Raw genomic sequence first — 13,917 nt, forward strand, 5'->3', positions numbered from 1 at the left:
TATTCTTTAGGGCAGTCCCGGCGGGGTGGCACAAATTAAGGGGTGGCCTGCAATTCAAGGGTGACGTGTGCTTGGCGCCTAGCGCCCCCTTTTCCCTCACATCGATGCCCAAGCTCAAGGCAGGTTGGTTGGGAGGCGGCAGGCCACACGCCAGTGGCGGAAAAAGTTAGGGGAAACCCAGGTACAGTCAAGGAAATGGTGGCTAAGGTCGGTGATAGTCACTCTCCTTCCCAGTTCTCTCCCGGGATCCTGACGAGGCAGGGAGCACCAAAAGTCGACGTGATCCCAGGGTCAGAGGATGAGGGCAAGGCTAGGTCACGAGGTAGGGGGCAGTGTCAACCGAAGGGGGAAGAAAAAGCAGGCCCTAAGAACAGTCAGTTTCCCCTCTTCAGCGCACCTACCTCCCCACTCAGGTGCCTTACTCCTGACCACCTCAGACTTGAATATTGATCATTGAGTAGAAGACACTAGGAGGCAAGTGGCAATTAGCAAGTGTGTGGCCTGCTAGCATCGCAAAGTCTAATTTACCGTCTTAACCATCTTTAAAAACAATAGCTACGTATATTTCATCCCACAAAGAGAATGCCAAGGGGGATAACATGCATACCTGCTACAGACTTTAATAATGGATATACTGTTTTGCAGGAAGACAGGTTAGAATCAGTAAATAAGCACCTCTAGATTTAGTTGATCCTTACTGACATGAAATTAAATTATCTTCAGCAGGGCAGGAAGCAAAAGCAGCACCCAGTATCAGTAGGCTGCCTAAATATAATGGGAAAAGAAAGATGATTCTCCCAGTAAATAGTCAAATATCTCTTCCGTCAAAGACGAGGTGTTAAAATCATAAGGCCGGTTGGGTTGCAAGTTTCCTCTACACAGACTCACTCTTTTGTAACGAGAAAGAGGGAATAACTTGTATTAGCCCTGTTAGGCAGGTTAGCAGATTCTTGTGATGGTCATTATAGGACACAGCCTTTGCCTCACCTCACTCTCCTTCACAGAAATATTTATCTTGAAACATCATGATTTACTATTCGCTATCCCTGTACTATGTAAATGTTTTGGTAAGACTGAAAACGTCATTTTTTTTTTACTATTAAATATGAATTACATTTGAAGATTACATTTTAAACACAGAAACAAAAACAAATTATCAAGGAGGCCCCTATGAATGACAAAATCACATTGTTTTGTTTCTTCTCAAATTGATAGTATTTGTTCAGAAAGACTCAAATTCATCTGCAGACTTGGGTATGGACGGATGGCTTAGTGTGAGCCCTCAAAGCATGGCTTGTGATGCAGATTATGTGTAAATTACCTGCAGCCAAGCAGGCTCTGGACATGGTATGCTGGTTCTGTGATGTGCAACTTCTGGATCAGCTTCTTTAAACTCAGCTCGTTCTGCCTCTCTTTGGCTTTCCTCTTCGGCTGGGAACTCAGGAAATCAGGGTCTTTGTCAAACTGCAGATGAAAAAAAAACACATTTGGTCATCACCACCACATTTAATGAGTGCCATACCACTTAATCAACCACTTAGGGTGGAAAAGAAACTGCTGCATAAACGTATTCATGCAGCACGCACAAGGGTAGAGAAAAGGGTTCAGAAGGGAGCTGTGTATGTCTGACAAATGTCAGAGAAACACTAGACAGTTTGAGATAGTTCAATAGGGAATACCACACTGCAGACCCTATACTCAAGTAGCCTGCAGAGCCTAGGATGCAGTGTCTTTGGCTGGACTAGTAGAGGAACTCTGCGGATCTGAAGGCATATTTGCTCAGCCATTTTGACCGTTTTTGACCCATCTTCACCTTTTTTGTTATCTTTTCCAATTGAAGTCAGATTCCTTTCTAGTCACCAGAAAAAGTATTGTGCTGTTTGACACAATGATGCACTTCGATTCTTTCATCCCCTACATGACTTCTGCACATAATGTCAACTACATGTTTACTCTTGCCTCCTTTCACAAAGTTCCTAACCAAAAGGCTTTGTACAAGAACAAGGATCTTCTCACAAAATACTTTTCACAGACAAATTTGCAGAAACTCATTTTCCTCAGTTACCTTTGTGACCTCAGTTTTGAAGCCACATGCAATAAAGGAGGTCAAGGATTAACTGTTCAGTCAAATTTAAGATTAGGTGTAGGGGAGGCAGAAACGGACACCACTCCGGCCGAGGTACAACCAGCCATTGCCTTAGGAGGAGCAGAAGGGTAGACGCAAGAACATCAGCCTCAAGGTAAGGTTTGGTGATGCCATACGGCAGGAAACCAAAAGCTAAGAACAGAGAAAAGTATATGGATAGCATCATCTGTTTAAGCTCCTCAACTCAAGCAAACTAGGTGTACAGGATGGAGGCAGGATGTGCAATTTGTCTGGCTGCAGAATTTATACATCTAAAGTTGTGGAGAGCACTGGAGCCTAGTCAAGCGTTCTGCAATCTCACCAAAGGAATGAGGACCACTTCGGCTTTTTTTTATTGTAAGGGGTGCACGATGTGCTAGACTAGCACCCAGTCTGCAATGTGGGAGATAGGTGCAATAGAGGATGAACAGGGCTGCAAACAGAACAGTCAAGTGGTCATTGTTCATACTGGGACATTGGATATCAGTAAAGCTCCATGGCACAATCTCTTGTGCTGCCTTCGTGTACATCCTGAAGTTCAAGCTGCAGCACTCTACATCACAATCTAATTTAAGGCGTTAAATGATGGTGCTGGTCTGTCGAAGGCACACAACTTGCAGTTCCTGCAAGCCGTTCCACTTAGTTTTCTGGAGAGATTGAGACCATGGCTTTGCAAGTCTTGAGGAAAAGACAAATTTGGTGACACATAGAATAAAAGAACGGAGACTTGGAGTAAAGGTTGGTTTGTTCTTGGGTTGGCTGTGTTGCAGTAGGTTCCTCATGACTGTTTAAGTGCAGTCTACATCTTCCTGTGAAAAAGGGTAGTCAAAAAGCTTCCATCACTTCATACTAACCTTGCACTGGAGATCAAGCAAAAGCGGTGCAATCTTCCGAAGACAGGGGAAGACTCTCACTTGGCTGAGTTTCTTACACTGCAAAAAAGAAAGAATGTTGCAGACTAACTCTTGACAGGCTAGGTATACACAACCACAAAATACAAGTAAAACAGTCCTTTATAGGCATAGCAAAAAGAGCCACACAAATAGAGGGAGAGCCAATTCCTTACTGATAGGTGTCCTTTCATCCATTATTTGCTCCACAGAGACCACCCAGACCTTTTCAACCGCAGTCTTAGACTAGTACATTTGTGATATATTTTGCCAAACGGGATGTGACTCTTAAGATGCACTAATGTCATTGTTGCCTATAAATTCAACCAACGTGGACTTTAAAATACTGATATCGACTGAAGGTTTACCTCAGAAGAGATTCTAGAGCATGGTATAACTGTTTTTTACTTTACAATATTCATATAGCATCTTTATTCGATTCAAAGAAACATCAAAGCAACAATAAATATAATACAAATAAAAAAAGAGTAAAAATATATACAATTCATTAATCCTCCATTCAATTGCAATACAGTACAAAGGATGTAGTCTATAGTTAGCAGCATATACATAGAAGTACAAGGTGCAACATTTCTGGCAACCTCTTTCTAGTTGCAGAAAAAAGTTTTACCACAGCTAGCAGCTATTCAATTAATTTCATAAAGTACAAGATACAAAATGCCAGGAACTTAGCCATCAGCAACGCACAAGCATATACATTCCACTATAAAGTATGGACGCTATCTTTTCATTCAGCATCAATTAAGTTGGTTTCATAAAAGTGCAATTTCATCAAGGATTTCTGTATCATTTAAGTAAAATAGGGGTTTCCACATTGTGAATTTTATGATGTCATTAACTATATGCGACATCAACATTTTAGAATTGCATATGGTTCCCATAAAAACATATAAAGTTTAAAATGTTATAATTTTAAAAATTTAAAATGTAAGCCCTTTCTTCATCCTAATAAAATTGGCAGCCAATAGGAATCTGCTAGTACCAAATACGATTAGCCTAGAACTGTCAGTTTTTAAAATGCGCAGCATTTCAGTATATTTCCTAATGCACAGCTTCCTGCCCAAGGGTTTTATCCATTTCATTCTGGCATTTTCATATGTAGGGCAGAAAAATAAAACATGCACAATATTCTCTTCACTATCTTGGTGGCACTGGGTACATTTACAATCATTTCCCTCTAGCTGCTTTTGTCCCCACCTCGATGTAAACTACTTTATTTGAAGGGTACCGTACCTAAATTTCAGATACAATACCTTGGCAAGTAATGGTTCGATCTCATCTAAAAACGATTCGAAACTGGGGTTTGTTTTAAACATTAGGAACTGGGTTGTGAGTGTACCAGATCTACAAGTTAGGATTACATTATGCCTAATAAAATTCCAATAAACAGTTTTGATTTCCTGTTTTGAAACAGGAGTCAACAGATTCGGTTGTTACCAAAACCGGCTCAAGCCCAGATCCAATGATCGGTCTCCCTGGAGGGTTCTTGATATCCTTATGAACCTTAGGCAGGTAATAAAATGTAGGAATAGTAGGGTTCAAACATCGTAAAAATAGATATTCCTCTGAATCTAACTTATTCCTTTTGTACCAAGAAGAAATCAACAAATGATAGTCAGTAATGCATTACTGACCGATCATTGCCTCACAGGGCAGTCTAACTGAACATTTATCTATGTATATTGACTTTTTTATTTCTCAACATATGGTCAAATTGAAATCTTATCTGAGAGATGCGAAAGATTTTCTTGCATATATAGATAAAATTGAATGGCAAGCTGGTTATTGTCTTATGGTACTTGACATCACCAGCCTTTATACTTGCATCGCACATGCTGACGGCTTAAAAGCTATACAATTTCTTAGAATCTCGTGATTTGAAGTTTTATGAACACAGCAGCATGATACTTGAATTTGTTAGCTTTTGCCTGACTCATAACATATTTTTGTTTCAAAAACAGATGTTCAGACAGATGTCTGGGACCGCGATGGGCACCTGCTTCGCCCCCAGCTATGCAAACTTGTTCGTTGGCTGGTGGGAGGACCGGGTGGCCTGGGCGGGGCCCAACCAAATCTGGAACATGAGGATAAAGGCATGGTATCGTTCTATTGACGATTTGTTCATTGTGTTTGATGGTTCACCAGATCTGGCAAAGTCATACATTGATGTTTTGAATTGCAATGATGTTAACCTGAGATTCTCAGGTGAAGTGAGTACTGAGGAAGTCAACTATTTAGATCTGACAGTGTATGTAATAGATGGGCAGTTGCATACTAGACTTTATCGGAAAACTACTGCAGGTAATTCAACCCTCTTTGCAACCAGTAGTCATCCAAAGAAACTCATTGACAATATCCCATATGGGGAGTTACTGAGACTTAAAAGGAATAACACCAGTGACGTGGAATTTCAGAAGGCAGCAGAAATGAGCATGCAACGCTTTAGAGTGACAGGCTATAGCGAAGCTGTCTTGTCACGTGCCTTAGTCAGAGTCAATAATATCTGTAGAGGAGATTTACTGATGGAGGAAGATACAAACAAATCTGGTAATGGGACTTTTCATATGATCACTACCTTTGCTGAAAATGCTAATCAACTGAAGAGAATATTGCGACAAAATTGGCATATTCTTCTTACTGACCATACTTTAAGAGAGGACTTACCATCGAATCCTTTAGTCACTTTCAGGAAAGCAAGGTCATTGAGAGATCATCTGATCCATAGTTACCATAATGTAGAGTCTGGTAGGGCATTTTTAAAGCACTCAATGGATTTTATCCATGTGGGAAGTGCAAAGCCTGCAAAAAAAGTAAACGCACTTTGTCGTATGACGTCCCTGGTCTCAGTACACCAAGAAAGATTACCAAGTTTCTCACGTGCACCACTCCTTATGCTATTTATTGTTTGGTTTGTCCATGTGGGCTTCGTTACATTGGAAGCACAATTCATCCGGTTAAGATACGGATTTTAGAACACATGAGGGAGATTAACAATGTTGACGAATCATACCCGGTGGCGAGGCATAATGGGACACATTGCCGGAATAGGGATCTTCTAACGTATTTTTGTTTAGACCATGTACCATCCAACCCTAGGGGTGGAGACAGGATACAGAAATTAAGGCGTTTAGAATCACGCTATATTATAGATCTGCAATGTAAGAGTCCACTGGGTTTGAATAGCAGTGAGGAGCTTGCTGTACATTTAGGATAAATATGTTATATCATCGAATATGCAATCAGAAGATGTTAAAATTCTAAATTTCTGAATCTCTTTCTAATTCTTTTATTGCTTCATTTATTAACATTTTGAAATATATGAGAAATGTTTAGCTGTTGTTGATTGATCACATTATATTAAGATGTTGTGTCACGGTATTTCTGGTAAAATGCAGAATCATAGGCCCATCTGTGGGCGAGATTTTGGTTCTTGGAATGACAACAGTAGTAATGAATTTATCATGAGTAATTGGTTTTGGCCATCCTGTGCTTGTATGAATTGTCATCAACGATTAATTTACGTTGCAAGGTTGAAGAAATGCTATATTTATTGCATTCAAGTTCTGCTTTTAGGCATTTAAAGATGGCGCAACGATAAGAACTGTTGCCGTTTTATGAATGGTCCTTTCTCTGTTGCAATACCGGATACCACCAATGAATGAGTATATATAAACAAAATATGGCCGCGGCGTTTTCGTGCAGAAATTGACAAAGGCCAAGTGCAGAAACGCGTCTTGCTTGCCCGGAGTTCATGAAATAACACTCTCTGAACTCTTCCCCTCCCCCGTGAGTGTTGTCTTCTGTTACGGGTATGATTACCCGATGGAGCTGTGAGCGGAAATATATATATATATATATATATATATATATATATATATATATATACAGATGCTCTGTTGGTACTGCATACTCCTTCAGGCAAACAAACTGATACGGACCACAAATCGGTGCAAAAGAATTTAATCGGTGTAAGAGGTCGCCATGACGCGTTTCAGCCCTTCCCACGGGCCTTGATCACATGACACAGTGTGAGAGTTTACATTGGTTTAAATAGCACATGGTTGCAGACGTAGTCATTGGAGCATATAAGCATACAAAAGCAATTTAAATGGACGAAAGACTGGTAGTGAACTACAAATCCGTCGGTTAAAATGTCTCCATAAAAGAATTTCTTAAAACAATACAAATTCATGGAACGCCTAAAATAGCAAGATGAACCTACTTAATAGTCAAGGCATGGAGTACAAAATAACTACACATAATATGTCATTAACCGCGTTTTTTTGTAAGTCCAAGTCCATCAAGCATGACATACATACTGCAAATCTTTATACATGAAAACCTATAAGAGAAAGTGCAAGATTAGTGCAAAATGTGAAATTTAAAATTTAAGAGAGCTTCTTTCTCTCTTTTTTTCTTTCATTTTCTTCGACAAGTCTTTGACAAATTTATGACACTAAAATGATCTGGGAGCATAATAAGTTCAGGTTAAATACCCATTGAGAGTATATAGACGTAACAAACATCTCATCTCAAACTGAGATAGTTTTTAAGATACATACTCAAAACGATTTGAGCAGGGGGTTGAAAAAATGCTAGGAGCCCCTGCAATTCCCCTTCTATATGAATGTCGACAAGAACATAATGCAAAACATAAAATAGTAACTTGGCTCGTGATCAACAAAGTCGGAGATTTACAAGCATGATCTCACAGTCATTTCTAGGGTAGATATTTTAGAGATAACCACATGTGGGGAATATATATTGAAGGGTATTGTAATATTTATAATTGTGAGAGAATCAATGACTTTCACACATAGATGAAATGACAGCATATAAATATTAAATAAGCTAAGAATTCAATCTGTAATAGATAAAATGTATATATGTGCTTATATATAAAAAAAATATGCATCAAATAAATATGTATAAAAAAAAATTTCAATCCATCTTATTTCAACAATTAATAAATACAATGATAACATTCACAATTTCTAAAATCCCACATAAAAGGCTAAAAGGTGTATACAAATATATTGTTTAGAAAATGAGTGCAAATAACTAAGTTTATATGTTATGAGAGTCATATTTATAGGCATGTGTAAAGATCCTCAGTGATGTTAAGGCCAAAGGGTTGTTTAGTGTTTAGTTCAAGGATATATCTTTTTTCCATGGAGCGTAGTTTTTGTTCCCTGTTTCCGCCCCTCCTACTGGCCGGAATGGAATCAATAACAAAGTATTTTAGTTCTTTACTTCTAGAATCATGTTTGGCCTTAAAATGTCGGGCCACTGGGTATGTGTTGTCTTGATTGTTGATCGCCCTTAAATGTTGTAAGACCCTTTTATGCACTTGGAGTTTCGTGCTTCCTACATAAAGTAGATTGCACGGGCATGTCAAAACATAGACCGCATATTCAGTTTTACATGTGAGAAGTTTATCTATTCTGTGCTGTTTTTTGATCAAGTGGGGTGATGTATGTGGTTTTATTCTCACCCTGTTGACATGCTTTGCAAGTTTTGCAATGAAAAAAGCCCGTATGCGTTTGTAGCCAGTTTGTTGATTCTATGGTTTCTGGACTGGTTTTAATCAGTTCATCCCTCATTGAGCGACCTCAGCTATATGTTATCGAGGGCCTTTTAGGCAAGATGGGGCCTATCACTGGATCACTTAAAATCAGAGGCCAGTTGCGAGTTATAATAGACTCGACCTTTTTGTGTTGCTGACTGTATTGGATAATGATTCTGAATTCATTTACATTTTTCCTAATGTTGGTTCCTGTTCTAGTCTCTGTGGTGTTGGTCGTAGTTTTTGTTTGTTTCTTTGAGAAGTTCAGCTCTATTCATGCGCATAGATTTTGCAATGGCATTGGTTATGATTTTATCAGAGTAGCCCCTTTCTATGAATCTTTGTTTACATTCTATTTGGGCTGTTTGTAAATCACTATCCTCACTGTGGATTCTTCTGAGTCTGAGCATCTCACCATAGGGAATGCTGTTTAATAAATGTTTAACATGCGAGCTACTAGCATGTAGTGTTGAATTACTGGCAGTTTCTTTGCGATGGAGTTTGGTTTTAATTTTATGGTCGCAAACATATACTTCCGTATCAAGGAAATTCACTGAGGTGGTGCCAATGCTGGCAGTGAATTGTAGTTTGAGATTGTTTTTGTTAATGGCCTGTGAAAAATCCTGTGCGCTGCTGGGACTGCCATCCCATACAATGAATAGATCATCTATGTAGCGTATCCATAACTTAACATTAACTGTAATAGCCTCAGTGTGTGCTGTCATGAGGACCAGCTCCTCCCACCAGCCCATGTGTAAACATGCATAGCTTGGGGAGAAGCTGGCCCCCATCGCAACTCCTCTTAACTGCCTGTAAAGAAGATTGTTAAACATAAAGATGTTGTTAAACAAACAAAACTTAACCATTTCGATCAACATCAATTTGTGACCCATCAGATTACCCATTGATTTGTCCAAAAAGTATTCCAATGCCCTTAAGCCATCTGCATGTTGGATACTAGTGTATAGTGAGCTTACATCAAGGGCAATTAGTAAAAAGCTGGGTTTCCAAACTATGTTATCAATCTTGCGTAGGAAGTCACTTGTGTCCCTCACATATGAAGGCAGGGCCTTCACCATGCTTTGTAAGAAGAAATCCACATATTGTGATGTGTGTTCCAGACATCCATTCCTCGCCGAGATAATGGGTCTTCCTGGTGGATTTATGGGATCTATATATATTCACTGAAAAAAACATAGGTTTCAGGGACATTATAGTTAGAAATTAGCATTTAAAAAACCTTAGAAATTCACTTGGAAAAATACAGGTTTCAGGGATGTTATAGTTAGGCGGACATTTCACTCGTACAAAACCAGAGGAATTCGGCTGTTATAGTTAGCTGAGCCAACTGTAACTCGCACCTCCGCAATGCACTGTTATTGTTAATAGTACTTCTAGAGCGCATGGCCACCCGAAGGCCTCATAGCGCTAGCCGCGACTACAGACTGACACAGTGAAGGCTAGTGGGTGGAGGTTTGGAAAAGCCAGGTTTTGAGGCGCTTCCGAAAAGCAAAATGATTCACCTCCAAGCAGAGATGAGAAGAAAGAGCGCTCCAGAGTTTAGCAACATTATGAGAGAAGGAACGACCTCCCCCTCTTACTCGTTGAATTCTGGGAACTGAGGCAAGGCTAATGTGAGTTGATCGTTGGCATCTATTAGGACGGTATGGAGTGATGATATCCTGACTGATTGGGGGCTTGCTCCCCAAAAAAAGACTTGTGGGCTATACAAAGATTTGAATTTTATTCTCTTCATGATTGGCAGCCAATGTAGGGCATTCAGCGCAGGTGAAGCAGATTGGCTGTTGGGGATTTTGAATAAGATATGCTGCACAGTTTTGGATGATTTGTAGCTTCTTAGTGGTGGATCGAAGAACCTCTAAATACAGGGTATTTCCATAGTCCAGGCGAGAAAGGATTAAGGCCTGGACCATGAGTCTTATTGCTAAGAAGGGAAGGAGAGGGAGGACTTTTCGAAGCATCCTAAGGATGCCATAACAGGTGGTAGCCAGCTTCATTGCATGATGAGCGAACTTGAGGTACTTGTCGAACCACATGCCTATGTTTTTGATCTGGGTTTTGGGGGCAGAAACAGGACCAAGACAATTTGGCCAAGCTGATCCAAGATTGGTGATGGAAGGGTTACCGTCACATATTACATTACTCATGACATGGTCAGTGACATCACTGATGACATCATCCACTTAATATCTGATGCACCTCCTCACACCCTAATATAACCTTTGATACACCCACTCTAAAATACAGACTACCATTCTCAAAACCATAGACACACCAATACCATTTGATACATATACACTCACTGATTCATAGGTGTACACACATTCACTCACTCACCCATAGTCACTCATTCCTGCAGTCACTTATCTATACAGACACTGATATATGCAATTATATACTCATACAGACACTCACACACTGACACCCACCCATAGTTACTCATACACCTAGTCAGCCACGCAAAGAATCAATCACATTGCCATTTACTCACCTATACACACACACCACCTCACTTATTCATACAGATACCAACACATACTTACTCTCTTCTACAATCACTGACACAAGCACACACTCATCCATACAGTCACTCTCACAATCCTCTCTCTCACATATAGTCACTTATATACTCTAACACTTACATATACTGCCTTACACATATATAGTTACTCACTTATATGCCACTGAGATATCCACTCACTCACGAACACAGCCATAAGCATACTCACTACCCCATACAGCCCATCGCACACACACTCATGAACCCATACACCCAGTGAATCACCCACTCACACATCCATGCAGGGAGTAACACACCCCCCACTCAGGCACCCATACAGTTACTCAGACAACCAATCATTAATCCTTATAGACACTCATGCAGCTACTCAGCAACGCATGCAGCCACTCACACACAAACTGACAGACTGATAGACATTCACACAGATTGGGCATTCACCCATGCAATCACTAAGACATGTTTAATCACCCACTTATACAGTCAGTCACGCACCCTCTAAATCTATTGTGACACTCATACACCCACTCATGCTTCAAAACACCTTGGTGTGTGTGTGTATGTATCTATCATATATATATATATATATATATATATATAATATAAAACATACTTAAACTTCTTAGAAACACACAGTCACTGGATGTCATCAGTGATGTCATCTGAGATATTATCGGTGATAACATCAGTGATGTCACTGGCCATGTCATAGTAATGTAATATGTGACGTCATCCTGTGAAATTCCTAGGGCAACTTCAAAACATATTTAAATAAACATGATATAAACAATATATTTAAGAGAGACAAGCTGATACTCTAGATTAGAAAAATACAAAGATATTTTTCATTATTTAATCTTTTCATTAAATAAAATTCAATATATACATTTCCTAACAGAGAAGTGAGCACAATGAATCACATACATACTGCATTCATCCCTCTATTCATACATACATGTCATACATAGGCTTAATAGGTTCACACTATTCACTTATATATATATATATATTTCTGATACATGGTGATTTCAAATATGAGAGAACATTCCACATATAGGACAACTGGTAGAATTTGTTAGTTGATTCTAGGAAAGTGTGATAAAACAAACATGCTAAAAAACATGACAACTTTTCTATGGAATAATGTGATTGTCAGGTGGTTTTGTTATCATTTCTTCTACGCGGGCTTCGGAAAAACCCGCCTTCTTTAGGAAAGCCACCTCAAAATCGCTTCTCTGTGAAATAAATTAATCGATAATTAAAGAGTGTCTCTACCCTCAATATGGGGCTTTAAAAGCGAGAATCTCCGCATTTAAAAGGCCTTTCAAAGAGAATGTAAAAAATGTATAAAGGTTAGAACCCAATATCCAACACCATAAGTGAAGAATAATGTAGAAAAAAATTGTGAAGATACTTTCAGACTCTTTATGTGCATGTTGTCAACTGTAGAGACCTTAAACCCAATATCTAGATCTATGTAATAAAATAACTTGCTTAGTAACCGCTTACCAGTATCTATGAATCATGTTAGTGTTCATTTAACAGGGATGATAAAATGCACATGCCAAAATTCTTTCTTGTTTGGACTTACATGTCTTACAATGACAAGAGAATAACTAAGTTATATGTCATAGGAAGATGAAACCTGTACTCTGTCTATCTTGTACAAAGGTCATAGATTCTTTACCATGTGGACAATTGATGCTCCTTACTCAACGGGAAAAATGCCTTCTAAAAGGTTTTGTGTAGTTATGATGCTAGTAGAAGATTGTCTTATAGTAACAAAGGGTACCAGAGTATTAGGTCAGACAAAAACAAAGTCTACAGCTAGTGGATATGTAAACCAGAAATCATGGGATATTTACTATATAAACACTAGGTACTCCTTGTTGTGTGGGCTGCCCCTCCTGATGATTTTTAAAGATGTATGAATAGCAAGGTGGGTAGACTGTGAAGACGGATGAACCTCTAAAAATATCGCTATACATTAGATCATTATATTAAATAAAAATAAAGTGATGGGGTAGAATGTTACCCGTGATCTAAAAATATTTTTCCTTTTATGGATGTGAGCCGTTTTAAGAACTATATTAACATATGGTGATCTATAGCCTTGCAGGATAGTAGGTGAGGATTTACTTAGAAATCGTCTCATTGGTAGGTAAAAATAGGCAAAAGGCTAAATACGTGCTATGAGTGTGTTGCCTAATGGTCTCAAACTCCACTAGATTGATCAGTGGCCAGACAGCAGAATGGGTGAAGATTTCCTTCATAATGACGAAGATAGTCTCTATGGTGAACACAGATAAACGGATGACTAGACTACTGCTACTTGATCTATCAGAATGGCAGTCGAGTGAGGCTAAGAAAACACCACTGCTGGTCGGTATGCTAGTATAACTGGGGTCTACGTGGGTGGCGCTATCGGTTAACGCAAAGTTATTAAAGAGACAATAAACAACCGTAAAATTATTCTAAAGCCCATTATTGCTAGTGGTATCGTAAAGCGCCTCGGTTCCTCGTGAAAGTTACATAATACTAATGTATACGATACGTAGGTGGCGTTATCGATTGACAGAACATTATTAAAGAAACAAAAAACAACCATTAAATTGCTCTAAAACCCATTATTGCTAGCGGCGTGGTGAAACGCATTAGTTCCTCGCGGAAATTACAATCTACTAATGTATATGAAAGAGACGAGGGGTGTAATTATACACCACACTGTAAAATGGAGAGTGGTGGGGCAAAAGCGCTTACCTAAATACAGAGTCCT

At 39.1% G+C, this 13,917-nt stretch overlaps 1 protein-coding gene across 3 annotated transcripts in view; it reads right to left on the bottom strand.

The window, feature by feature from the left end:
* Positions 1-13,917, bottom strand: part of TEP1 (telomerase associated protein 1) — a 1,383,286-nt gene that overhangs the window by 1,103,709 nt on the left and 265,660 nt on the right. For all 3 annotated transcript variants that reach the window (XR_014966740.1, XM_085618536.1, XM_085618535.1), the window contains exons 7-8: positions 2,980-3,057; positions 1,322-1,464 (exon numbers count right to left, since the gene is read on the bottom strand). Coding sequence is in view for 2 of the 3 variants with exons in the window: in XM_085618536.1 (XP_085474662.1) it covers positions 1,322-1,464; positions 2,980-3,057 (221 nt within the window). In the remaining variant the exon portion in view is untranslated. The remainder of the gene's footprint in view (positions 1-1,321; positions 1,465-2,979; positions 3,058-13,917) is intronic.

Source organism: Triturus cristatus, chromosome 7, assembly GCF_964204655.1.
Source record: "Triturus cristatus chromosome 7, aTriCri1.1, whole genome shotgun sequence".
NCBI classification, from domain to species: domain Eukaryota; kingdom Metazoa; phylum Chordata; class Amphibia; order Caudata; family Salamandridae; genus Triturus; species Triturus cristatus.